Below are 24,494 nucleotides of genomic sequence, written 5' to 3'. Positions count from 1 at the left end.
GGTGTGCGATAATGGGCGAAATCTCGTTGCAGCTCTGGGACTAACCGGTTTGACGCACATCCCTTGCTTGGCGCATGTGCTGAATTTGGTGGTGCAGAAGTTCATTCACAACTACCCCGACATGTCAGAGCTGCTGCATAAAGTGCGGGCCGTTTGTTCGCGCTTCCCCGCTGCTCGCCTGTCTGCGCTACAGCGTAACTTCGGACTTCCCGCTCACCGCCTCATATGCGACGTGCCCACCAGGTGGAACTCCACCTTGCACATGCTGGACAGACTGTGCGAGCAGCAGCAGGACATAGTGGAGTTTCTGTTGCAGCGCGCACGGGTCAGTCGCACTGCGGAACAGCACCACTTCACCACCAATGACTGGGCCTCCATGCGAGACCTGTGTGCCCTGTTGCACTGTTTCGAGTACTCCACCAACATGGCCAGTGGCGATGACGCCATTATCAGCGTTACAATACCACTTCTATGTCTCCTTGAGAAAACACTTAGGGCGATGATGGAAGAGGAGGTGGCCCAGGAGGAGGAGGAGGAGGATGAGGAAGAGGGGTCATTTTTAGCACTTTCAGGCCAGTCTCTTCGAAGTGACTCAGAGGGAGGTTTTTTGCAACAGCAGTGGCCAGGTACAAATGTGGCCAGCCAGGGCCCACTACTGGAGGACGAGGAGGATGAGGATGAGGAGAAGGTGGAGGAGGATGAGGATGAAGCATGGTCACAGCGGGGTGGCACCCAACGCAGCTCGGGCCCATCACTGGTGCGTGGCTGGGGGGAAACGCAGGACGATGACGATACGCCTCCCACAGAGGACAGCTTGTCCTTACCCCTGGGCAGCCTGGCACACATGAGCGACTACATGCTGCAGTGCCTGCGCAACGACAGCAGAGTTGCCCACATTTTAACGTGTGTGGACTACTGGGTTGCCACCCTGCTGGATCCCCGGTACAAAGACAATGTGCGCACCTTACTTCCTGCACTGGAGCGTGATAGGAAGATGCGCGAGTACAAGCGCACGTTAGTAGACGCTCTACTGAGAGCATTCCCAAATGTCACAGGGGAACAAGTGGAAGGCCAAGGCAGAGGAGGAGCAAGAGGTTGCCAAGGCAGCTGTGTCACGGCCAGCTCCTCTGAGGGCAGGGTTAGCATGGCAGAGATGTGGAAAAGTTTTGTCAACACGCCACAGCTAACTGCACCACCACCTGATACGCAACGTGTTAGCAGGAGGCAACATTTCACTAACATGGTGGAACAGTACGTGTGCACACCCCTCCACGTACTGACTGATGGTTCGGCCCCATTCAACTTCTGGGTCTCTAAATTGTCCAAGTGGCCAGAGCTAGCCTTTTATGCCTTGGAGGTGCTGGCCTGCCCGGCGGCCAGCGTTTTGTCTGAATGTGTATTCAGCAAGGCAGGGGGCGTCATTACAGACAAACGCAGCCGCCTGTCTACAGCCAATGTGGACAAGCTGACGTTCATAAAAATGAACCAGGCATGGATCCCACAGGACCTGTCCATCCCTTGTGCAGATTAGACATTAACTACCTCCCCTTAACCATATATTATTGTACTCCAGGGCACTTCCTCATTCAATCCTATTTTTATTTTCATTTTACCATTATATTGCGAGGCAACCCAAAGTTGAATGAACCTCTCCTCTGTCTGGGTGCCGGGGCCTAAATATATGCCAATGGACTGTTCCAATGTTGGGTGACGTGAAGCCTGATTCTCTGCTATGACATGCAGACTGATTCTCTGCTGACATGAAGCCAGATTCTCTGTTATGGGACCTCTCTCCTCTGCCTGGGTGCCTGGGCCTAAATATATGACAATGGACTGTTCCAGTGTTGGGTGACGTAAAGCATGATTCTCTGCTATGACATGCAGACTGATTCTCTGCTGACATGAAGCCAGATTCTCTGTTATGGGACCTCTCTCCTCTGCCTGGGTGTCTGGGCCTAAATATATGACAATGGACTGTTCCAGTTTTGGCTGACGTGATGCCTGATTCTCTGCTTTGACATGAAGACTGATTCTCTGCTGACATGAAGCCAGATTCTCTGTTACGGGACCTCTCTCCTCTGCCTGGGTGCCTGGGCCTAAATATATGACAATGGACTGTTACAGTGGTGGGTGACGTGAAGCCTGATTCTCTGCTATGACATGCAGACTGATTCTCTGCTGACATGAAGCCAGATTCTCTGTTATGGGACCTCTCTCCTCTGCCTGGGTGTCTGGGCCTAAATATATGACAATGGACTGTTCCAGTTTTGGCTGACGTGAAGCCTGATTCTCTGCTTTGACATGAAGACTGATTCTCTGCTGACATGAAGCCAGATTCTCTGTTACGGGACCTCTCTCCTCTGCCTGGGTGCCTGGGCCTAAATATATGACAATGGACTGTTGCAGTGGTGGGTGACGTGAAGCCTGATTCTCTGCTATGACATGCAGACTGATTCTCTGCTGACATGAAGCCAGAATCTCTGCTATGGGACCTCTCTCCAGTTGATATTGGTTAATCTTTATTTATTTTATTTTTATTTTAATTAATTTCCCTATCCACATTTGTTTGCAGGGGATTTACCTACATGTTGCTGCCTTTGCAGCCCTCTAGCTCTTTCCTGGGCTGTTTTACAGCCTTTTTAGTGCCGAAAAGTTCGGGTCCCCATTGACTTCAATGGGGTTCGGGTTCGGGACGAAGTTCGGGTCAGGTACGGATCCCGAACCCGAACATTTCCGGGAAGTTCGGCCGAACTTCTCGAACCCGAACATCCAGGTGTGCTCTCAACTCTAGTATGGGTGACATCATTTGAATATTTAAAATTACGAAATGTGGACGAGCAGTCAAGCAGAAGCCACAATGCCACCCCTAACACTTGAACCCCTAGAATGAATGAAATAGTGAGATATATTTAACGAATGTGTTCTGAGAATTTCCAGCTAATAGACTAATCTAGTACAAGGCGTATGCTCTCTAAAGTGTCTTTAAAGATACAGGTTTGTAGTATAAACCCCCTAAACGTCTATATCAAAATCATATACTGTAGATAACCCCATGGTGGAGTTAATGTCCTGATTCTCTTTAATAACTCCTGTTGTGGAGACAATCTAATCTCACAGTTCAGCGTTCCTCTTAATTAGAACTCAATTAGAGAGGTGTCTGCTCCTTTTTCTTTTTTTATACATAACACATTTAGCTGGAAAACGGTGACTGGAAAATGCCTCTGGCAAGTTACAATTGATCTGTGTATATATTCCAGATCCTTGGCAGCCATGAGGACATTCATAGAACATGCAGCACGTGCGCCAAGGCGTACAAAACATAGAAACATAGAAACATAGAATGTGTCGGCAGATAAGAACCATTTGGCCCATCTAGTCTGCCCAATATATCTGAATCCTATGAATAGCCCCGGCCCTATCTTATATGAAGGATGGCCTTATGCCTATCCCATGCATGCTTAAACTCCTTCACTGTATTTGCAGCTACCACTTCTGCAGGAAGGCTATTCCATGCATCCACTACCCTCTCAGTAAAGTAATACTTCCTTATATTACTTTTAAACCTTTGCCCCTCTAATTTAAAACTGTGTCCTCTTGTGGTAGTTTTTCTTCTTTTAAATATGCTCTCCTCCTTTACCGAGTTGATTCCCTTTATGTATTTAAAAGTTTCTATCATATCCCCTCGGTCTCTTCTTTCTTCCAAGCTATACATATTAAGGTCTTTTAACCTTTCCTGGTAAGTTTTATCCTGCAATCCATGTACTAGTTTAGTAGCTCTTCTCTGAACTCTCTCTAGAGTATCTATATCCTTCTGGAGATATGGCCTCCAGTACTGCGCACAATACTCCAAGTGAGGTCTCACTAGTGATCTGTACAGCGGCATAAGCACTTCACTCTTTCTACTGCTTATACCTCTCCCTATACATCCAAGCATTCTGCTTGCATTTCGTGCTGCTTTATTACATTGTCTTCCCACCTTTAAGTCTTCTGAAATAATTACTCCTAAATCCCTTTCCTCAGATACTGAGGTCAGGACTGTGTCGAATATTCTATATTCTGCCCTTGGGTTTTTACGCCCCAGGTGCATTATCTTGCACTTATCCACATTAAATTTCAGTTGCCAGAGTTCTGACCATTCTTCTAGTTTTCCTAAGTCCTTTTCCATTTGGCGTTTCCCTCCAGGAACATCAACCCTGTTACATATCTTTGTGTCATCAGCAAAAAGACAAACCTTACCATCGAGGCCTTTTGCAATGTCACTTATGAAGATATTAAACAAAATTGGTCCCAGTACAGATCCCTGTGGAATCCCACTGGTAACATGACCTTGTTTTGAATGTTCTCCATTGACTACAACCCTCTGTTGTCTGTCACTCAGCCACTGCCTAATCCACTCAACAATATGGGAGTCCATGCTCAATGACTGCAGTTTATTGATAAGTCTTCTATGTGGGACAGTGTCAAAAGCCTTACTAAAATCTAGATATGCGATGTCTACTGCACCTCCACCGTCTATTATTTTAGTCACCCAGTCAAAAAAATCTATAAGATTTGTTTGACATGATCTCCCTGAAGTAAACCCATGCTGTTTTTCATCTTGCAATCCATGGGATTTTAGATGTTCCACAATCCTATCCTTTAATAGGGTTTCCATTAATTTGCCTACTATTGATGTCAGACTCACTGGTCTATAGTTGCTCGATTCCTCCCTACTACCTTTCTTGTGAATGGGCACGACATTTGCCAATTTCCAATCTTCCGGGACGACTCCTGTTACTAATGATTGGTTAAATAAATCTGTTAACGGTTTTGCCAGCTCACCACTAAGCTCTTTTAATAATTTTGGGTGTATCTCAAAATTATTGTGCATGTGCCAAAAAGGACTCTAAGAAATCCAGTTTGTGGGCTGCTATAGTCTACGAGCCTGGCTGATGTGATTCTGAAAATAAACACCATGGTTGTTCTTAAAATGTTTGTTTGTTCGGACCAGAAACAGAATTACCTTCTGAACAGTCGATGCTAAACACTTGTGGAAGTAAGAAATTTGAAGACAATTTTACTGCTTCTTAGTTGTGCTGGTAAAAGTTGTGCAGTGAACTCCTAATCCAAAAAATAATATTTACAATAGATTTGGAGGTCTACTTTTTTAAGGGGGTTTACCCACAATGGACATTGTATCACTTATCCACAGGGGATCTCATTACTGGGACAGCCACCAATCACAAGAACAGGGATCTCAAATTCCCTGTTCCTCCTCACTACACTGGAGTTGGAATGGAGCGGTGGTCGATTGCCACTTCATTCAAAGTCTGTGAGACTGATGGAGATAGAGTGCTGTACTGGGCTCATTTCTATCAGTCCCATAAACATTTGCTAGAGCGGAGGTCAAGCCTTCGCCCTGCCACTGCATTCAAACTTCTTCTCACCGTGGTTGTGCAGGGAGGAAGAAGGAGGGGGCTTTGAAACTTTTAGTTTCTTAGCGGTGGGAGACCTAGAAGTGTGGCCAGAGGCGGATTGTCCATAAAACCTACAGGGAAATTTCCTGTTACGTATATAACTTGTAGTACCGTATATTATTATGGAACAAAATATACTTTACCCTCTTTCCTACAATCCCTTGGCCTATGTTGTCTCCCTATTTGTTAAATTTACACTTGGTAGAAAAAAAATAATTTAAAACAAAATCTTTGTTTTCTAGGGCAAGATGAAAATAGATGTGCATTATGGAGGAGACCCTATTCCTAAAAGCCCATTCTCTGTTGGGGTTGCTGCTCCTTTGGACCTGAGTAAGATAAAGATCAATGGACTAGACAGTAGTAAGTAAATCGTATAATGATAATTCATGTACACTTGGTTTCTGTATCATATTATTTGCATATATTGGGTTATTACCTTGTTAAAGGCGCTTTGGCTTTGTCTTCAGGGGTGGAAGTAGGTAAGGACCAGGAATTTAACGTAGACACGAAGGGTGCTGGTGGCCAAGGTAAAGTGGATGTGAAAATTACGAGTCCCAGCAAGAAACATGTCCCTTGTTTGGTGGAGCCTGTTACCGGCAAGGAATGCAGCTCTGTAAAGTATATCCCCAAGGAAGAAGGTGTGTACAATGTGGAGGTAAACTACGATGGAAACCCAGTACCTGGAAGTCCATACAGTGTGGAAGCCACCTTACCTCCTGATCCCACAAAGGTAACCTGGAATTTTATAAAGGCACCATATTTGTACATCCAACTTAGCACATATGCTAGTCCACAGACAATTGTGCTACCTTTAGCCTGTTTGTTGACTAGCAAATATTATTTTTATATGTGATCACCCATAAGTCATTTTTGAATCCCATAGGTGAAAGCGTATGGACCAGGCTTGAAAGGAGGCCTTGTTGGAAAACCAGCTGAATTTACAATTGATACTAAAGGAGCAGGGACTGGAGGTCTGGGCTTAACTGTTGAAGGACCTTGTGAAGCCAAGATTGAATGTTCTGATAATGGTGATGGTACCTGCTCAGTTTCATATCTGCCAACGACACCTGGAGAATACTTTGTGAACATTCTCTTTGAGGAGACTCATATCCCAGGGTCTCCATTCCAGGCCGACATCGAAATGCCCTTTGATCATACTAAAGTAATTGCAACTGGTCCTGGGTTAGACCACAGTAAAGTAGGGAAGGCTGGCTTGATTCACGTGGACTGTTCACAAGCAGGTCCCGGAGTACTCACGATGGAAGCAGTGTCTGATTCTGGTTCCAAAGCGGAGGTCTACATTCAGGATAACAGCGATGAAACCCATAGCATCACCTACGTTCCAATGTTTGCTGGCATGTATACATTGTCCATGAAGTATGGAGGAGAACAAGTGCCAAAGTTTCCAGCTAGGGTTAAGATTGACCCATCAGTGGATACCAGTAAAATCAAAGTGTTTGGACCTGGAGTGGAAGGAGAGGGTAAGAAACAATGTAATGTGCTGTTCTGATGCAACATTTAATCTTGAAACAAATTTGGAGGATCTAACCATATTCTATGAACATATCTCATTGCACAGGCGTATTTAGAGAAGCTACAACCAATTTTACTGTGGATGCCCGATCTCTGACTCGAACCGGGGGGAATCACATCAAGACCAAGATCTCAAATCCATCTGGAGCCTCCACAGATTGCGAGGTCACAGATAAGGGTGATGGGACTTATGAGGTGGAGTACACGCCTTTTGAAAAAGGTAAAATGCGGCATGATTACCATGGTTTTAAGACGTCAATGCCATAGGAACAATCATTAGCAGCAGGTTGGCGAACTGGATAGATTTTTTTTTTTTATTGCACTTTGGCCCAGGAGCTTAAGTCATGCCTCTGTTCATATAAATGTATCTGATATTGTGTTTGAGACCAGGCCATGTTTTGTGGGGTCCAGGATTCCCAATGCATATGTTTTTCAAGTACAGTAAAGCTTCTTCATCTGGCATCTGATAATCCAGCACTATATAGAGTCTGAAATTTCACAAGATTAGAAGCAACCTCCAGCTCATGAGGCTTCTCAGCTTAAAGGGGTTGTCGCACAACAAGCGGCATTTATTATGTAGACAAAGTTAATACAAGGCAATTACTAATGTATTGTGATTGTCCATATTGCCTCTTTTGCTGGCTGGATTCATTTTTCCATCACATTATACACGGCTCATATCCAGGGGTTAAGACCACCTCTGCAGTGCAGATACCAGAGAGGCTGGCGCTTTCACCTATAGGGTGCAAGCATGACCACCACTACTGGATTGCTGGGTGGTCGTAACCCCTGGACACAAGCAGTGTATAATGTGATGAAAAATGAATCGAGCCAGCAGAGGAGGCAACATGGACAATTACAATACATTAGTAAGTGCCTTGTATTAACTTTCTCTACATTTGCTGAAGTGAAACGGCCTCTGCAGTAATACGTAGGGGGAGATTTGCCAGTATTTTTGCGCCACAGTAGTGGCGTAGAGAAGTCACAGGTTATGGCGCATGCCGTATTTGCACTTTTTAAAAGCCGCTGACAAGAGGGGCGGTGCCTCCACGGTCTGCCTGGTTTGCTACTAATTTTGATAGAATTGGGCTGAAATGTACACCAGCTCTTAGATCAGGGATCTCCAGCTGTACAACTACAACTCCCAGAATCCTCGTTTCATTTCGTTGTGAGAGCTACAAGATCAGGCAAGTAAGTGTGCATGCTGGGAGTTCTAGTTTTACAGCATCTGGAGTGCCGAAGGTTGCTGATCTCTGTCCTAGATGGTGCAGGTTTCAGTTTCTGGCACATTGAAAGCCAGAAGATGCACCAAATTTATTAAGAGGAGCACGTCACTTAATGCATTTAGGGCATCTTACTCCAGTGCACTTTTTAAAGCCAGTCTTAGTAAATCTCCCCTAGTGCATCAACGGTCTCAAACTAAAGGGGTATGCCATATCTGCCATTCATGACTGTAAATGGTTGGAATGCCCATCAAATGCACCTCCTGGTGGCGGCTGGAATAACAGAAAAAGCAGAACTCGCTGTGCTACGTTGTTTCTGTAGCTCTCATTTACTTCTATGGGAGTGACGGAAACCGCTTAGCACAGCACTTCTCGCTGGTGTTAACCCCAGCTGCCGCATATGATGGGTATTCTGATCCTTGCCATTTATGATTGAGCTAGAAATACCCCTTTTAAGGGCGTGCTGGTGGCTTGGGCACCCAGAGCTTGCACCCCTGACCACTGGTGTCCAAACCCATGGAAATGCTGCTGCACAAAATGCAGCAACATCCCTTCCTTTATTTATTTGGCAGTGTGATTTAGGCCCGAAACGCTCCACCATAAGGAGTGGCATCCATAAAAGGCACCAAGAAATGCATGACTGGCACTAACTACATGGGTGTATCAGTTACTGTAATCTAAAGGTCAAATATGGATTTGCAGCGAAACCGCCTTTAGTGTCAGAAACGACAACTAACATCATGAAGAAAAAATGTCCTGTGTACAGTACACACAGTATCCGATGACTCACCAGCTGCCGGAGGACCGAACAAATAGAGAAAAAAAGTAGTTTCTGTTTGTTTTGATGCCGATTGAAGTAACCCCAAACCACGCCGCGTTTAATCCCACTTCTGTTTTGTGATTTCTGAAGTAATATGTCTATGAAATAAGAAACCGAAACAGGAAAACGATTAGGATGTGGAGGACAAGATTTTTTTAATCTATTTGGCGCCAGTCGACTGATTTTCCTTAAAATGAATGCCCACCATTTGGCTATCTTCTACAATATTCTGCTTTCTAGGTGTCCTCGCAGTGAAGGTAACCTATGACGATGAACCTGTCCCTAAAAGTCCATTTAAAGTTGGCGTAACGGAAGGATGTTTCCCTTCGCGTGTAAAGGCCGAGGGTCCGGGGCTCCAGGAGGCTCTTGCTAACAAACCAAATGCCTTTTCTGTTATCACACGGTACGAAGTAACCAATGACCTGACTCAAAAACCTAGTAGATGTAGGAGTAGTGGTGAATAGTCAGCCATGAGTCCTCCCGCTCAGGGGTGGACCGGCCTTCTAGTGTATCGGAGATCCTCTGGCGGGCCCAGGCTCTGGCACAATAATGGGAACCATAGATCCAGCAGAAGACAACCCCGCTTGGGTCATAACTTGTTTCTATAATGAGATTTTATCATCTGTCTGTATTATAACATTTAAAGAGGTTTTCTTGTGAAGACATGTCTTGGTGATCTGGCCAAACTGCAGCCAACCATATCTACATGTAGTAGTACATGCCCACCTCTCAAATTAAATGGCCAGCCCTGAAATACATGGACGAACGCAAAAACACAAATGCAATCGCACTCTGCAAACCAGCACTCTGCCCTGCCTTTATGCTGGATGTTCAATAAGGCATTGGTGTACATTTTGGCCAAAGCGTAATAAGCCACTCGCCACGTCAAGGTCGCCTTCATGAGTGGTCCCTAACACTAGTTCCTACCTGTTATGGGCCATGACAGCCACACAAAGTCCAGGGAGCGTAGGTACAGCATGCACGCCAAGCACACTCTGCTTTTAACCCCATCCGGTGCCATTACAGCTTTCATCGGATCCAGGGATGCAAGTACCAACATGCATGCTGAGCCCACTATATACTTCTCCTGGAGCCAAATGGCTACTGGTAGGTGCTATATAAGCAGACTCAGTTTTATACTGCACACCTGACCAGTTAATCTGCCCTGGAGGCTGGTTTTAAAGTCAGGATAAAACTGAGTCTGCTTATATAGCACCTACCAGTAGCCATTTGGCTCCAGGAGATGTATATAGTGGGCTCAGCATGCATGTTGGTACTTGCATCCCTGGATCCGATGAAAGCTGTAATGGCACCGGACAGGGTTTAAAGCAGTGTGCTTGGCGTGCATGCTGTACCTGCGCTCCCTGGACTTTGTGTGGCTGTCATGGCCCATAACAGGTAGGAACTAGTGTTAGGGACCACTCATGAAGGCGACCTTGACGTGGCGAGTGGCTTATTACGCTTTGGCCAAAATGTACACCAATGCCTTACTCAACATCCAGCATAAAGGCAGGGCAGAGTGCTGGTTTGCGGAAATACATGGACGATCCAGGACTTCAGTAGCGTACTCTCTGCTCTGCCATATAGTGGTTAAGGTCTTAAGTGGGGACCACTCTGTGTTATGCATATGCATTAAACTATATGGAAAGGGGCAGTTGTAAAAATCCCTTTAATTTCTTTTCCTATTCTTCTAGGCAAGGCCTTCTTAAAGGGGTTGATCAGCCAATAAAATTTTAAAAGAGGCTAGCCGTATCCATCCCCTGCTCCCAATGGTATTCGTCCTGGGTCCCCCGCTAGTCTTCATCATGCTTCCCCTCGACATGTAACCACTGCAGCCAATCACTGGCTGTTGCAGTGACCTATCAGTAATTTTGGGGTAGTGGTCAGAGACATGCAAATTGTTCCTTTTGGAGGTGTTTTTGCATCCTTTGAAGGGGTTGTCCATGCATACTCTCCCGCACAATCTAACCTGGGGCTTATGGACGCAACTGCGTTCTGGATAGGCATGGGTACTGCGTTGTGCATGGGTACTTACAAAAAAGACCTGTACACATTAGTGGCTTGGTATCAGATGATTGTCTAGTTTGCAGTTGTGTCTCCATGCAGGTGTCAAGCAAGACAGTTTGCCTAGACAACCCCTTTAAAGGGGTTGTCCACTGTTTTTACTATTGTTGGCTTTACCTCAGGATGGGCCATCAATATCTGATTGGTAGGGATCCGACAACCCACACCCCCGCCGATCAGCCATTTTGTAGTAGCTCCAGCTTCTTCCATTGTGTAGTGGATGGAGTTGGTTACTGCAGCCCTGTTTCCATTGAAGTGAGGGGTAGGAGCACTGCAGTAACCATTTCAGTCCACTGCACAACAGACAGAGCTGTTAGTTACGGTGCTAGGGGTGTGAGGTGTCAGACCCCCACTGATCAGATATCGCTTGGCTAACCTGGATAGGCTATTAATAGTAAAGGAGTAGGCATCCCCTTGTAAGGTCTATTGACGAAGCTGAGTAATTAAGCAAGAGCAAGTGATATTTTTTATTTTTTTTGTAGTTAGTTGCATGTTCCAGTTTTTGGTCTGTATTACATACATTAATCCAATTACATAATTGTAAAACGATTTAATATTTGTCATGATACTCTTCTAATGGCGCAATAGGCCATTAAACTCTGCATGAACCTGATGGTTGACGCTGGGTCCAGAATTAAATATGGAGGTTAACCGATCGTTTAGTAATGACACGCTCGATGTCTGTTGCAGAGGCGCTGGAATTGGTGGTCTCGGAATAACAGTCGAGGGTCCCTCAGAATCCAAAATGTCTTGTAAGGACAATAAGGATGGAAGCTGCAGTGTAGAATATATTCCTTATGCTCCTGGAGACTACGATGTTAATATCACGTATGACGGGGAACAAATTCCAGGTACTGTGACATCTGCCCTTTGCTTTATTTGGCTTAGTCTTTCTTGTTAATAATTGTTTCAATGTATAAATTACGACCAGGGGCGTAGCTAGAAATGACTGGGCCCCATAGCAAAAAAAAATGTATGGGCCCCCCTCCCGGATCTCCCACCCTTACATACCTCTCAGACCTCCCACCCCTTCCAGAGCTCCCACACAAACACCCCTCCAGGACCTCCCACCCCCACACCCATCCTAAATCTCCCACCGCCAGTCCCCAGATATAATGGTCCAGACATCAAGTGTCCTGCTCCCCCCTCCTGCCTATATAATGGTCCAGACCTCCAGGTTCCTGCTTCCCCCTACTCCCCATATATAATGGTCCAGACCTCCAGGGTCCTGCTCCCCCCCTAAAGAGAATGGTCCAGACCTCCAGTGTCCTGTTCCCCCCTATATATTGGTCCAGACCTCCAGGGTCCTGCTCCCACCTTCTCCTTAAATATAATGGTCCAGACCTCCAGGGTCCTGCTCCCCCCTTCTTAAACATAATGGTCCAGACCTCCAGGGTCCTGCTCCCCCCTTCTCCTTAAATATAATGGTCCAGACCTCCAGGGTCCTGCTCCCCTCTCCTCCCCAGATATAATGGTCCAGACCTCCAGAGTCCTGCTCCCCCTCAATAAATTGGTCCAGACCTCCCGGGACCTTCTCCCCCCTAAATATAATGGTCCAGACCTCCAGGGTCCTGCTCCCCCTCCTCCCCAGATATAATGGTCCAGACCTCGGGGATCCCACTCCCCCCTCCTCCCCAGAGATAATGGTCCAGGACTCCAGGGTCCTGCTCCCCCCTAAAGAGAATGGTCCAGACCTCCAGTGTCCTGTTCCCCCCCCTATATATTGGTCCAGACCTCCAGGGTCCTGCTCCCACCTTCTCCTTAAATATAATGGTCCAGACCTCCAGGGTCCTGCTCCCCCCTTCTTAAATATAATGGTCAAGACCTCCAGGGTCCTGCTCCCCCCTTCTCCTTAAACATAATGGTCCAGACCTCCAGGGTCCTGCTCCCCCTTCTCCTTAAATATAATGGTCCAGACCTCCAGGGTCCTGCTCCCCTCTCCTCCCCAGATATAATGGTCCAGACCTCGGGGATCCCACTCCCCTCTCCTCCCCAGAGATAATGGTCCAGGACTCCAAAGTAAGTTTTACCAGTCCCAGCCAGAGTCAGCCAGCCCTCACCTCACAGCCACTTGAACGTCTGCGCACCCACACTCCAGCAGCGCTTCCAGGCCCAGCAGCACGCAGCTTCGCTGTACACTCCGCCTCCTCCACTTCCAGCCAGTAGGACTGCCGCCCAGACTGGGAGCGGGACCACTCCCTCTCCTCACTGCAGGTAAGCCTCTCTGCCTCCGGCCGCCCCCTATCGCACCGCCCACCGCCCTGCAGATAGCGCTTTCTCTGTCTGTCCTGGAGGGGCCTGCGACGCTACGCCATATGAATAAAAAAATAAAATCCTCAGCCGGCGGCCTGGGCCCCCAGTGGAGTAGGGCCCCATAGCCATTGCTATGGCTGCTATAGTGATCCCTACGCCCATGATTACGACCATTGCTTCATAAACCTAATAAACAGCGCTTTCTGTGGTCTGTGCTGCTCTCACATTTTATGGGATACATGTATTTATTACCGTAATTTTGTATCCAGCCTGTTCCATTAGTACATGGAGCGGTGACAGCATGAGCTAGCATCATGTCCTGTCTGTGATTTTCCTCTCACTGTGTAATTATGTCTTACCACTTTTATAGTAATTCAAAAGGGATGCATTAGTGGCGTGGAAGGGGGTACAATAACACTGTGTCTTAATAGAAACTACTCTCAAGAGTATGTCTGCCTCATCCCTGGGTTTTAGCTACATATGAGAGCCTTTAAAGGATAGGTACACATTTTGGGGGCAATTTTTTATTTTTATTATTGCATTGTGATTATTTTGAGTAAAAAATTGTTTTTTAAGTTGGTCTTTATTAAAAATGTTTAGCCCCTTTCTCTATATAGCCTTGAGATTCTCTAGTAGCAGACTCTGTATTTTTACTGTTTCTGTCAGGCAGCTCAGCTGACAACTCCTTATCTCTGACCTCCTAAACATTCATTGCAGCTCTATTCTTATATTACTAAAAATATGGCTTAAATAATTGTTTATGGCCTTTTAGTAATTTACAGAAAAGTTTTATTAGATGACCATCTGAAAGCAAAAGTATAATTCACACAGCGAGAGAGTAAAGCCTTTATGACAAAACGGGTGTATAGTATATTTATAATAAAGACCAATTAAAATGATTAGAATGAGTAAAATGCAATGATAAAAAAATGCCTCTGAAGGTGTACGTAGACTTTTAAAGCCAATGTCCAGCTTTTAGCATCATATCACTTTTAGGACCGCAACAATCTTTAATGACTTATTTGATAATACAGTACAGACCAAAAGTTTGGACACACCTTCTCATTCAAAGAGTTTTCTTTATGTTCATGACTATGAAAATTGTAGATTCACACTGAAGGCATCAAAACTATGAATTAACACATGTGGAATTATATACATAACAAAAAAGTGTGAAACAACTGAAAATATGTCATATTCTAGGTTCTTCAAAGTAGCCACCTTTTGCTTTGATTACTGCTTTGCACACTCTTGGCATTCTCTTGATGAGCTTCAAGAGGTAGTCACCTGAAATGGTCTTCCAACAGTCTTGAAGGAGTTCCCAGAGATGCTTAGCACTTGTTGGCTCTTTTGCCTTCACTCTGCGGAACAGCTCACCCCAAACCATCTCGATTGGGTTCAGGTCCGCTGACTGTGGAGGCCAGGTCATCTGGCGCAGCACCCCATCACTCTCCTTCATGGTCAAATAGCCCTTACACAGCCTGGAGGCAGTGGCGGATCCAGGGGGGGGGGCAACGGGGCAATTGCCCCCCCCCGAGCTGGCGGCGGGCGGCGGCGGCGGCAGCGGGGCACAGGGAGATGAGCGCTTCCATTGTGGAAGCGCTCATCTCCAGTCATCTGTATCGCCGTCCTCAGGACAGCGATACAGATGCCTGCCTGTGCTGCTGTAAGAAGCAGTCATGTAATGTGTCTAAGTTTCATTATCCTGGTAAACTGTGTTAAAATTTAATGTATATAATGTATAATGCTATTCTAGTAATACAGATTAATGTAAATGCCTGCAGTATTCGTTTGGTCAGTAGATGGCAGCATAGGACCAATTTGCATTGAAGTTTGCCATAGAGAAAGTGTATTAATATCGTAGTGGCTCTTTAAAACAGCAGTTAAGTGTTGAAGTGACACGCCCCTTATGATGTCAGCCTGCCTCAGTGTGAGCAGGAAGAATGAGGAAGAGGGACTGAAACTATAACGGCTGCCATCTTGACTAGATAGAAAGCAAGTTCTGTGCTGTGTAAGACGTGTGTGGAGATACTAAAGGACGTTCCTGTGCAGCCAAGCTGTGTGAACTTCAGTCTAGAGACGGATGGAGTATAAAGAGACCGTGGATTTAGTGAAGCCAAGTTAAAAAGGACTGTGTGCAGCAGCTAACCTGTGGAGCTGACATTGGGCTGAGTGGATTGCCCCAAACAGTAAAGAGACTCACAGTGCTGTCGAGGTACCGGACAGTCACTGTAAAATTCTGGATTATATCCATCTGGTTTTCCGGCCTGCTGAGGAGGACTTCTTTGTTGCGGATCCTGCGCTGGTTATAAAGGAAAAGGACGACATCGGGCCCCACCGTGCACTTCCACAAACTGTAAGAGGTCCACTTGGACCACTGGGATAAGGGGGGTGCGCACCCGCTTGAAAGTTAGGGTCAGTTAGGGATAGTTCCTGGGACTGCTATTCCTTAGTGTCCGCACCGCGAACACGGACACAGCAAAGGTGGAAATTGTTGTAGTATTTGACTTGAATTGTTCATACTGTTTTATTGTTAACCTGCTTTTATTAATTGATAGTAAATGCAATTTTCTTAATCTTGACTTCTGCGTACGCACTCTTTTCTGGTTACGGAGTCATACCACCTGCCTTGCTCTCAGTTCACAAATTGGCGTAGTCGGCAGGATCCGCTTACCAGAATGGACGGCGACGCACCCGTTAGGAGGGATGGTGCTGGAGGAAGAATGCCAGCAGGGGCTGTAATGAGTCAGTTAGCAAAGTTTGATGGCAATAATATGTCTGTGAGTGTGTGGGCAGAGCAGATACGAATGGTACAGCGCATGTACCAGACCGCACCAGAAGTACTAGTAGAGCTAGCCATATTGACGTTACAAGGAGATGCTAAGACTACAGTGATATTGCGGCCATTTGAACAAAGACAGACATTTGAGCAAGTTGTCCAGATTCTAGAAACTATTTATGGAGAAACCGCATTGCTGGGGTCCCTGCAGGCACGGTTCTTCCAGAGGGTACAAAAGGAGAATGAAAGTCTCCCTCAGTATGCAAATGCCCTACAAGAACTGCTCCGAGATATTCAAGGGAAGGAAAGAGGGGGCTCACCAGCCTTCTGTAACCCTGATCGGACACTCCGTGACCAGTTTGTCCTGGGGATCCGTGATGGCAGTTTGACTGTTGCTATGCAGGACTTTATACGACGGGAGACTGATGCTAAATTTCATGACGTACAGGTGGAGGCCATCTCACGTGCCAATAGTATGGTTCAGAAGCCTCAGACCGCAGTTGGAGTTACATTGTCGCAGGGGGCTAGCTCTGGCCCAGAAACAGTGAAAAAGGGACAGTTAAAGAGATACTTACAGTAATGCAGAAATTGCAAGAGCAAATGGAACACCTACAAACCAATTGTAATGAGAATTCTATGAGAATTGCAGGCCTCCAGAAAACTAGAGATGAAGGGGTGGGCCGTTCACACCAAGAAGGTCAGAATCACCCACAACCCTACTGGAGGGATGAGGATAGGACCTACCGAAGGGGTCCCAATAATGTAGTACAACTCTCAGGAGAGAACGATGAGGCTTACCGAAGGGGCCCAAACCGATGCCCAGAGCGACGGGAAATACGCTGCTGGGATTGTGGACGCGTGGGTCACATTGCTGCTAGATGTCCAGAGCAGCGACAAGCTTATGAGAGACCGCCGTTAAACTGAAATCCCCTGCTGCAGTAGGGCGGGCAGTAGGGGAAACTGAGGAGACTATGAGAGGAGAATGCCCTGAAGAGGATCTGATCGCTGCAAGTCCCATCATACAGATGGAATTGGAAGGTATTCCGGTTACCGGGATGATTGACACGGGTTCCCAAGTAACGACCCTGAGTAGAGACTGTTACGAACGGTATTTTCAGCGACATGTGAAATATGATCCCCATACATTCATACGAGTGGTCGCAGCTAATCAGTTACCAGTACCGGTGGTGGGAGTGGCCTGGATGAATGTCAGATTATGTGGCCAAGATCTAGGTAAGAAAGGCATTGTGGTAGTACAGGAGTCACACGAAGTAAAGGTCCCTGTCATCTTGGGGATGAATGTGTTAAAAGAATTGGATCAGATTCTCTTTGAAAAGAAAGGTCACAGTTATTGGAGAGAAACCACTAGCCATCGGCCTACTCAAACGGCCTTCCAGCGGCTGGTCCGAACATGTGGCTTACAGAAAAGTTCAGATGCACAGTGTCCTCTTGCTCGAATTTCAGTCCCTCTGCATACAAAAGTTACGTTGCCACCCAGACGGGAGATGATAGTGTCCATGCCTGTAGGCACCTGTAGGAAACTAGAGGGCATAGCTGTGTTGATAGAACCACTGCCGACAGCCGGAAGAAGTGTTGATCCGCTAGTAGCCCGTTCCTTGGCAGTAGTCCGCAATGGGAGAGTACCCCTCCGATGTGTGAACACTCAGGATCAGAGTGTAGACCTAGCCCCAGGAAGGCTGCTGGCTAACCTCTATGTGACTCCGGAGGAAGTGAGGAAAGCGACCCCGATGCAGTTGAGGCCGGCTGAACGAGGTGAATGGGCCGTAACCGTGTCTATGGGGGAAGGCGAGAACCCCACCCCTAAATGGAATGGCGGTGCAATTCGAGAACAGATGAAGATAGAGACTTCTTTGTGTTCTCTGGAACAGATTCGGAAGGTAGATGAACTGTTATGGGAAAACCGCACAACCTTTGCACGTCATGCTGAAGATTTTGGATGTACGACAGGGATCTACCATGAGATTCCCACAGGAGACACCCCTCCAATCAGAGAGCGCTACCGACAAATTCCTCCACAGATTTATCAGGAGGTGAAAGAACTGTTGACCCAGATGCTGCAGAATGGGATCATTCAAGAAAGCCAAAGTCCCTGGGCAGCTCCAGTGGTACTAGTAAGGAAGAAAGATGGGTCCATTCGGTTTTGCGTAGACTATCGAAAGTTGAATACCTGCACCGTACGAGATTCCTACCCCTTACCTCGGATTGAGGAGTCCCTTTCAGCACTAGGAAGAGCCCGCTACTTCTCCTCACTAGACCTGGCTAGTGGGTATTGGCAGGTGCCAATGGCCGAGAAAGATAAGGAAAAGACAGCCTTTATCTTGCCCATGGGACTATACGAATTTAACCGGATGCCCTTTGGATTGACAAATGCACCTGGAACGTTTCAACGATTGATGGAGAAATGTCTTGGTGACTTCAACTTTGAATTCACTCTCATCTACTTGGATGACATTATAGTGTACTCTGCAACCTTTGAGGACCATCTCCGCCAGTTGGGACAAGTATTTCAACGATTGCGGGAACATGGGCTCAAACTGAAACCCAGTAAATGTCGGTTGTTCCAATCTGAAATTGATTACTTGGGTCATTGTGTATCAGGAGAAGGGGTGAGGCCGTCAAGGGACAAGATAGCGGCTGTTCAAGACTGGCCGACACCGACTACCCTGCGAGAAGTGAGGGCGTTCCTGGGAGTAGCCGGCTACTATCGACGGTTTATTAAGGACTTTGCTAGAGTAGCAGCGCCACTTAATGCTCTCCTACGAGGCACCGCCGGGGGTCCGAAGAACCGGTCCGTGAAATGGGGCCCTGAACAGGAACACGCCTTCCAGGCATTGAAGGATGCTCTTACAACGGCCCCAATCTTGGCGTATGCTGATTACCACTTGCCCTTCCAGCTATATACCGATGCAAGCCTGTATGGTCTCGGAGCGGTGCTCTCTCAGTTCCAGGATGGCCAAGAGCGTGTCATAGCGTATGCCAGCCGATCCTTGCGAGATTCTGAGAGAAACCCTGACAATTATAGTTCATTTAAGTTAGAACTGTTGGCACTGGTATGGGCCATGACTGAGAAATTCTCTGAGTATTTGACCGGAGCTGAAGTCTTAGTACTGAGTGACAACAACCCATTGGCTCACCTGGAAAATGCCAAGCTCGGGGCTTTGGAGCAGAGGTGGATAGCCCGAATGTCTAAGTTCAATTACCGCATTAAGTATCGGTCCAAGACGGAGAACCAAAATGCCGATGGACTTTCTAGGGTAACTACCCAGGCCCCCAGCGGAGACGTGGATCATGAGTTGGAGCATGTGGAGATGCCTGACTTCAGCAGATTTTCACAAGCCTTGGTCACTGCTATGCAGTGTGCAGTGGAAGGGACCGAAACGGCTCCTTTCTTTGGCCCCTCACTACAGGAATGGGTGCAAATACAGCAGGCCCATGAGGGGCTGGCGAAAATGATCAAGTGTGTTGAGAAAGGCAAGAAGCCCTGTAAAGAGGAAAGAGAACGACTGACCCGTGAAATGCTATTAGTCCTGAGTCAGTGGGAAAAGTTAGAGATGAAAAATGGAGTGCTATGCCGAAAGGTATATCTGCCTTCTGAAATCGACATTTGTTACCAAATCGTAGTGCCTAGTGAACTGGCTCAATCATTGGCTCTTGAGGCTCATAATAAGAATGGACATTTTGGTCATGAGAAGACCTTTCGTTGGCTACAGCGACTGATTTACTGTCCAGCTCTCCGTCAAATGGTCGAAGAAGTATGTCATAGATGTCGAACTTGTGAGATCCATAAGGCAATAGAACAAAGAGCTCCCCTGCAAACCATAGTGACCCAGGAACCTTTAGAGATCGTCATGATAGACTACCTAATGGTGGGCCCATCCAACAGTGGGCACCAGTACTGCCTCGTAATGGTGGACCACTTCACCAAATTTGCGGTGGTGACCGCCACCAAGGACCAGACCGCTGAGTCAGCAGCTCGAGCCCTATGCCAAGATTTCATCCGAGTGTACGGGTGTCCACAACGCATCCACTCTGACCAAGGGGCTTGCTTTGAGGGACATGTAATGAAAGAAGTTCAACGTATCTACGGGATAAAGAAGTCGCACACGACTCCATACCATCCCCAAGGAAACGGAGCCTGCGAACGATTTAATAGAACTCTGCTACAGATGGTGCGGACTTTGGAGGAGGACAAGAAGTTACAGTGGCCTCAGTTCTTGTCTGAGATGGTGTGGGCCTATAACAATCAGGTCCATTCTACAACGGGGTATTCTCCTTATACTCTCCTCTTTGGACGGTCTGGGCGAAGTGTCGGAGAGTTACAGTTAAATGATGTGGATGGGTTCCCTCCAAGAGATCCAGCCTCCTGGGTGCGAGCACACCGGCAGAGACTTGAGACAGTTCATCGATTGGTGCGACAGCGTCTGCAAGAAAATTCTCATCCTGATAAGACCCCGGTGCAAAGGGCACCATTGCAGCCAGGTGACCTGGTGCTGGTACGTGTCAAGAAGCCTCAAGGAAAATTGGAAAGCAGGTGGGAGGCTGTGCCATATCGTGTAGTTGCCCGCAAGTATGCAAATGGGCCTGTGTACGAAGTTCAGAAGGAAGGAACTGATTGTGTCCGAGTACTTCACAGAAATATGTTGCGCCTGTGTCAATCTGAAGAAGCAAATTGTGATGGAACTGATAATGTCAACGAGCTCCCACAGTCTGAGACTGGTGGTGTGGAATGGGCTTACGATGATGAGGATGATTGTTGGCCAATCCCCGCTCCTGAGGATGTTCCACCTGTGACTAGTGTGCCCCCAGCCTGTGCCCCCTCTGGTGCGGAGTCTGCTGGTCCTTCTCAGCCTATGGCTACAGTACCCCAGAGTATACCAGTGGTTCTCAGACGCACCACTAGACCAAATGCTGGCATTCCCCCTGTTCGATATGCGCAGGACGAGTTTATTTGGCCTGCCATACAACGGTACATTACCACTCTACATATAAGAGTACAGCCCTCTGGATATTCAGTCATTGGCAGGGACTGCCAATCTTAAAGTGGGGGGGAATATGTAAGAAGCAGTCATGTAATGTGTCTAAGTTTCATTATCCTGGTAAACTGTGTTAAAATTTAATGTATATAATGTATAATGCTATTCTAGTAATACAGATTAATGTAAATGCCTGCAGTATTCGTTTGGTCAGTAGATGGCAGCATAGGACCAATTTGCATTGAAGTTTGCCATAGAGAAAGTGTATTAATATCGTAGTGGCTCTTTAAAACAGCAGTTAAGTGTTGAAGTGACACGCCCCTTATGATGTCAGCCTGCCTCAGTGTGAGCAGGAAGAATGAGGAAGAGGGACTGAAACTATAACGGCTGCCATCTTGACTAGATAGAAAGCAAGTTCTGTGCTGTGTAAGACGTGTGTGGAGATACTAAAGGACGTTCCTGTGCAGCCAAGCTGTGTGAACTTCAGTCTAGAGACGGATGGAGTATAAAGAGACCGTGGATTTAGTGAAGCCAAGTTAAAAAGGACTGTGTGCAGCAGCTAACCTGTGGAGCTGACATTGGGCTGAGTGGATTGCCCCAAACAGTAAAGAGACTCACAGTGCTGTCGAGGTACCGGACAGTCACTGTAAAATTCTGGATTATATCCATCTGGTTTTCCGGCCTGCTGAGGAGGACTTCTTTGTTGCGGATCCTGCGCTGGTTATAAAGGAAAAGGACGACATCGGGCCCCACCGTGCACTTCCACAAACTGTAAGAGGTCCACTTGGACCACTGGGATAAGGGGGGTGCGCACCCGCTTGAAAGTTAGGGTCAGTTAGGGATAGTTCCTGGGACTGCTATTCCTTAGTGTCCGCACCGCGAACACGGACACAGCAAAGGTGGAAATTGTTGTAGTATTTGACTTGAATTGTTCATACTGTTTTATTGTTAACCTGCTTTTATTATTTGATAGTAAATGCAATTTTCTTAATCTTGACTTCTGCGTATGCACTCTTTTCTGGTTGCGGAGTCATACCACCTCTCGGTTCACACTGCGGCAGGGAAGGGAGAGGCGTGTCCCTTTCCCTTCCTCTGATAGGCTGCAGGCACTAGTCCGGCAGCCTATCAGAGGCCGGCGCAGGCGGCGTGATGACGTCATCACGCCGCCTGAGCCATACAGTGTGGGACACAGGCCTGAAGAGGCCTGCATCGCATCGCTGACATGGAGGTAAGTATGTGTGTTTTTTTTTTTTCTTCATTATATACAATGCTTTTACTGGCACCTGGGGGGGGGGGGGGGGCTATTACTGGCAAAGGGGGGGGTCTCTTATTTCTGGCAAAGGGGGGGGTCTCTTATTTCTGGCAAAGGGGGGGTCTCTTATTTCTGGCAAAGGGGGGGTCTCTTATTACTGGCAAAGGGGGGTCTCTTATTACTGGCAAAGGGGGGGCTGTTATTACTGGCAAAGGGGGGGCTGTTATTACTGGCAAAGGGGGGCTCTTATTACTGGGGGCTGTTATTACTGGAGGCTCTTATTACTGGCTCAGAGGGGCTGTTATTACTGGCACAGAGGGGCTCTTATTACTGGGGGCTGTTATTACTGGCACCGGGGGGGCTGTTATTACTGGGGGCTGTTATTACTGGCACCGGGGGGGATGTTATTACTGGCACCGGGGGGGCTGTTATTACTGGCAAAGGGGGGGCTATTACTGGCAAAGGGGGGGCTATTACTGGCAAAGGGGGGGTCTCTTATTACTGGCAAAGGGGGGTCTCTTATTACTGGCAAAGGGGGGGCTGTTATTACTGGCAAAGGGGGGCTCTTATTACTGGCAAAGGGGGGCTCTTATTACTGGGGGCTGTTATTACTGGAGGCTCTTATTACTGGCTCAGAGGGGCTGTTATTACTGGCACAGAGGGGCTCTTATTACTGGGGGCTGTTATTACTGGCACAGAGGGGCTCTTATTACTGGGGGCTGTTATTACTGGCACCGGGGGGGCTGTTATTACTGGCACCGGGGGGGCTGTTATTACTGGCACAGGGGGGCTGCTATTTCTGGCACAGGGGGGCTATTATTACTGGCACATGATTGGGGGCACTATAGGGGCATCTACTGAGGCCACAAAGAAGGGTTATTTTATATGGGCTCTCTGTACAGTACAATTTTATACTGGGACACATTATGGTGGGTACTATGGGGAAGGGGGGAGAGGAGTACTATGGGGTCATCTACGGGGGGCACTAATAAGGGGTATTTTATACTTGCAAATTATGGGGGACACTGAGGGCATCTACTGGAGCATTTTATACTGGTACATTATGGGGGGCAACTAGGAGGAAGGAGGGTGTGGAGGACTATGGGGTCATTTACTAGGGGCACTATATAGGGGTATTTTATACTGGCACATTATGGGGGCACTATGGGGACATTAGCTCAACTGGGGGCATTACAAGGGGGTATTTTTTGCACTGTCACATTATAAGGAGAATTATTACTACTGGGGGGGGGGGGCATTATGGTGGGCTTTATTACTCCCCCATGGTATGACCCCCTAGTAGCAGCACCATCCTCTCTCTGCTCTGCTATCCCTCTGCCCCTTCTCCAAATACTTTTTATGAAATCTTTCTCATTAGGATAAAACACATCAGCTCCGCCGAGCCCCCGGCCAAAGTGTGGAAGTGGCGTCCGAGATCCCGAAGGGCCAAGCCAAGTAACTGTGAGTGTTCATGTGAAATATGTTTGTTATACACATATAGCATACACTGTGTAGTCTGTTCTATAAGCACCATTGTTTTGTGGCGGCGGACAGAAAATAATCTGAAAGTGCCCCTCCCGAGACCAGGCTCTGGATCCGCCACTGCCTGGAGGTGTGTTTGGGGTCATTGTCCTGTTAAAAAATAAATGATGGTCCAACTAAACGCAAACCGGATGGAATAGCATGCCGCTGCAAGATGCTGTGGTAGCCATGCTGGTTCAGTATGCCTTCAATTTTAAATAAATGCCCAACAGTGTCACCAGCAAAGCACCATCACACCTCCTCCTCCATGCTTCACGGTGGGAACCAGGCATGTAGAGTCCATCCGTTCACTTTTTCTGCGTCGCGCAAAGACACGGTGGTTGGAACCAAAGATCTCAAATTTGGATTCATCAGACCAAAGCACAGATTTCCACTGCTCTAATGTCCATTCCTTGTGTTCTTTAGCCCAAACAAGTCTCTTCTGCTTGTTGCCTGTCCTTAGCAGTGGTTTTCTAGCAGATATTCTACCATGAAAGCCTGATTCACAAAGTCTCCTCTTAACAGTTGTTCTAGAGATGTGTCTGCTGCTAGAACTCTGTGTGGCATTGACCTGGTCTCTAATCTGAGCTGCTGTTAAC

General features: G+C 47.1%; 1 protein-coding gene across 1 annotated transcript in view; it reads left to right on the top strand.

Annotated features, from left to right (window-relative positions):
* LOC122943041 (filamin-B-like) overlaps positions 1-24,494 on the top strand; it is a 258,267-nt gene that overhangs the window by 27,977 nt on the left and 205,796 nt on the right. Inside the window, exons 7-12 of the mRNA XM_044300431.1 lie at positions 5,699-5,816; positions 5,924-6,186; positions 6,340-6,937; positions 7,036-7,209; positions 9,273-9,435; positions 11,787-11,947. Of these exons, the coding sequence (XP_044156366.1) occupies positions 5,699-5,816; positions 5,924-6,186; positions 6,340-6,937; positions 7,036-7,209; positions 9,273-9,435; positions 11,787-11,947 (1,477 nt within the window). The remainder of the gene's footprint in view (positions 1-5,698; positions 5,817-5,923; positions 6,187-6,339; positions 6,938-7,035; positions 7,210-9,272; positions 9,436-11,786; positions 11,948-24,494) is intronic.

The sequence above is a fragment of the Bufo gargarizans genome, chromosome 7 (assembly GCF_014858855.1).
Source record: "Bufo gargarizans isolate SCDJY-AF-19 chromosome 7, ASM1485885v1, whole genome shotgun sequence".
Taxonomy (NCBI): Eukaryota; Metazoa; Chordata; class Amphibia; order Anura; family Bufonidae; genus Bufo; species Bufo gargarizans.
Note: the sequence above shows the minus strand (reverse complement) of the source record. Positions and strands in the feature narration are given on the sequence as shown.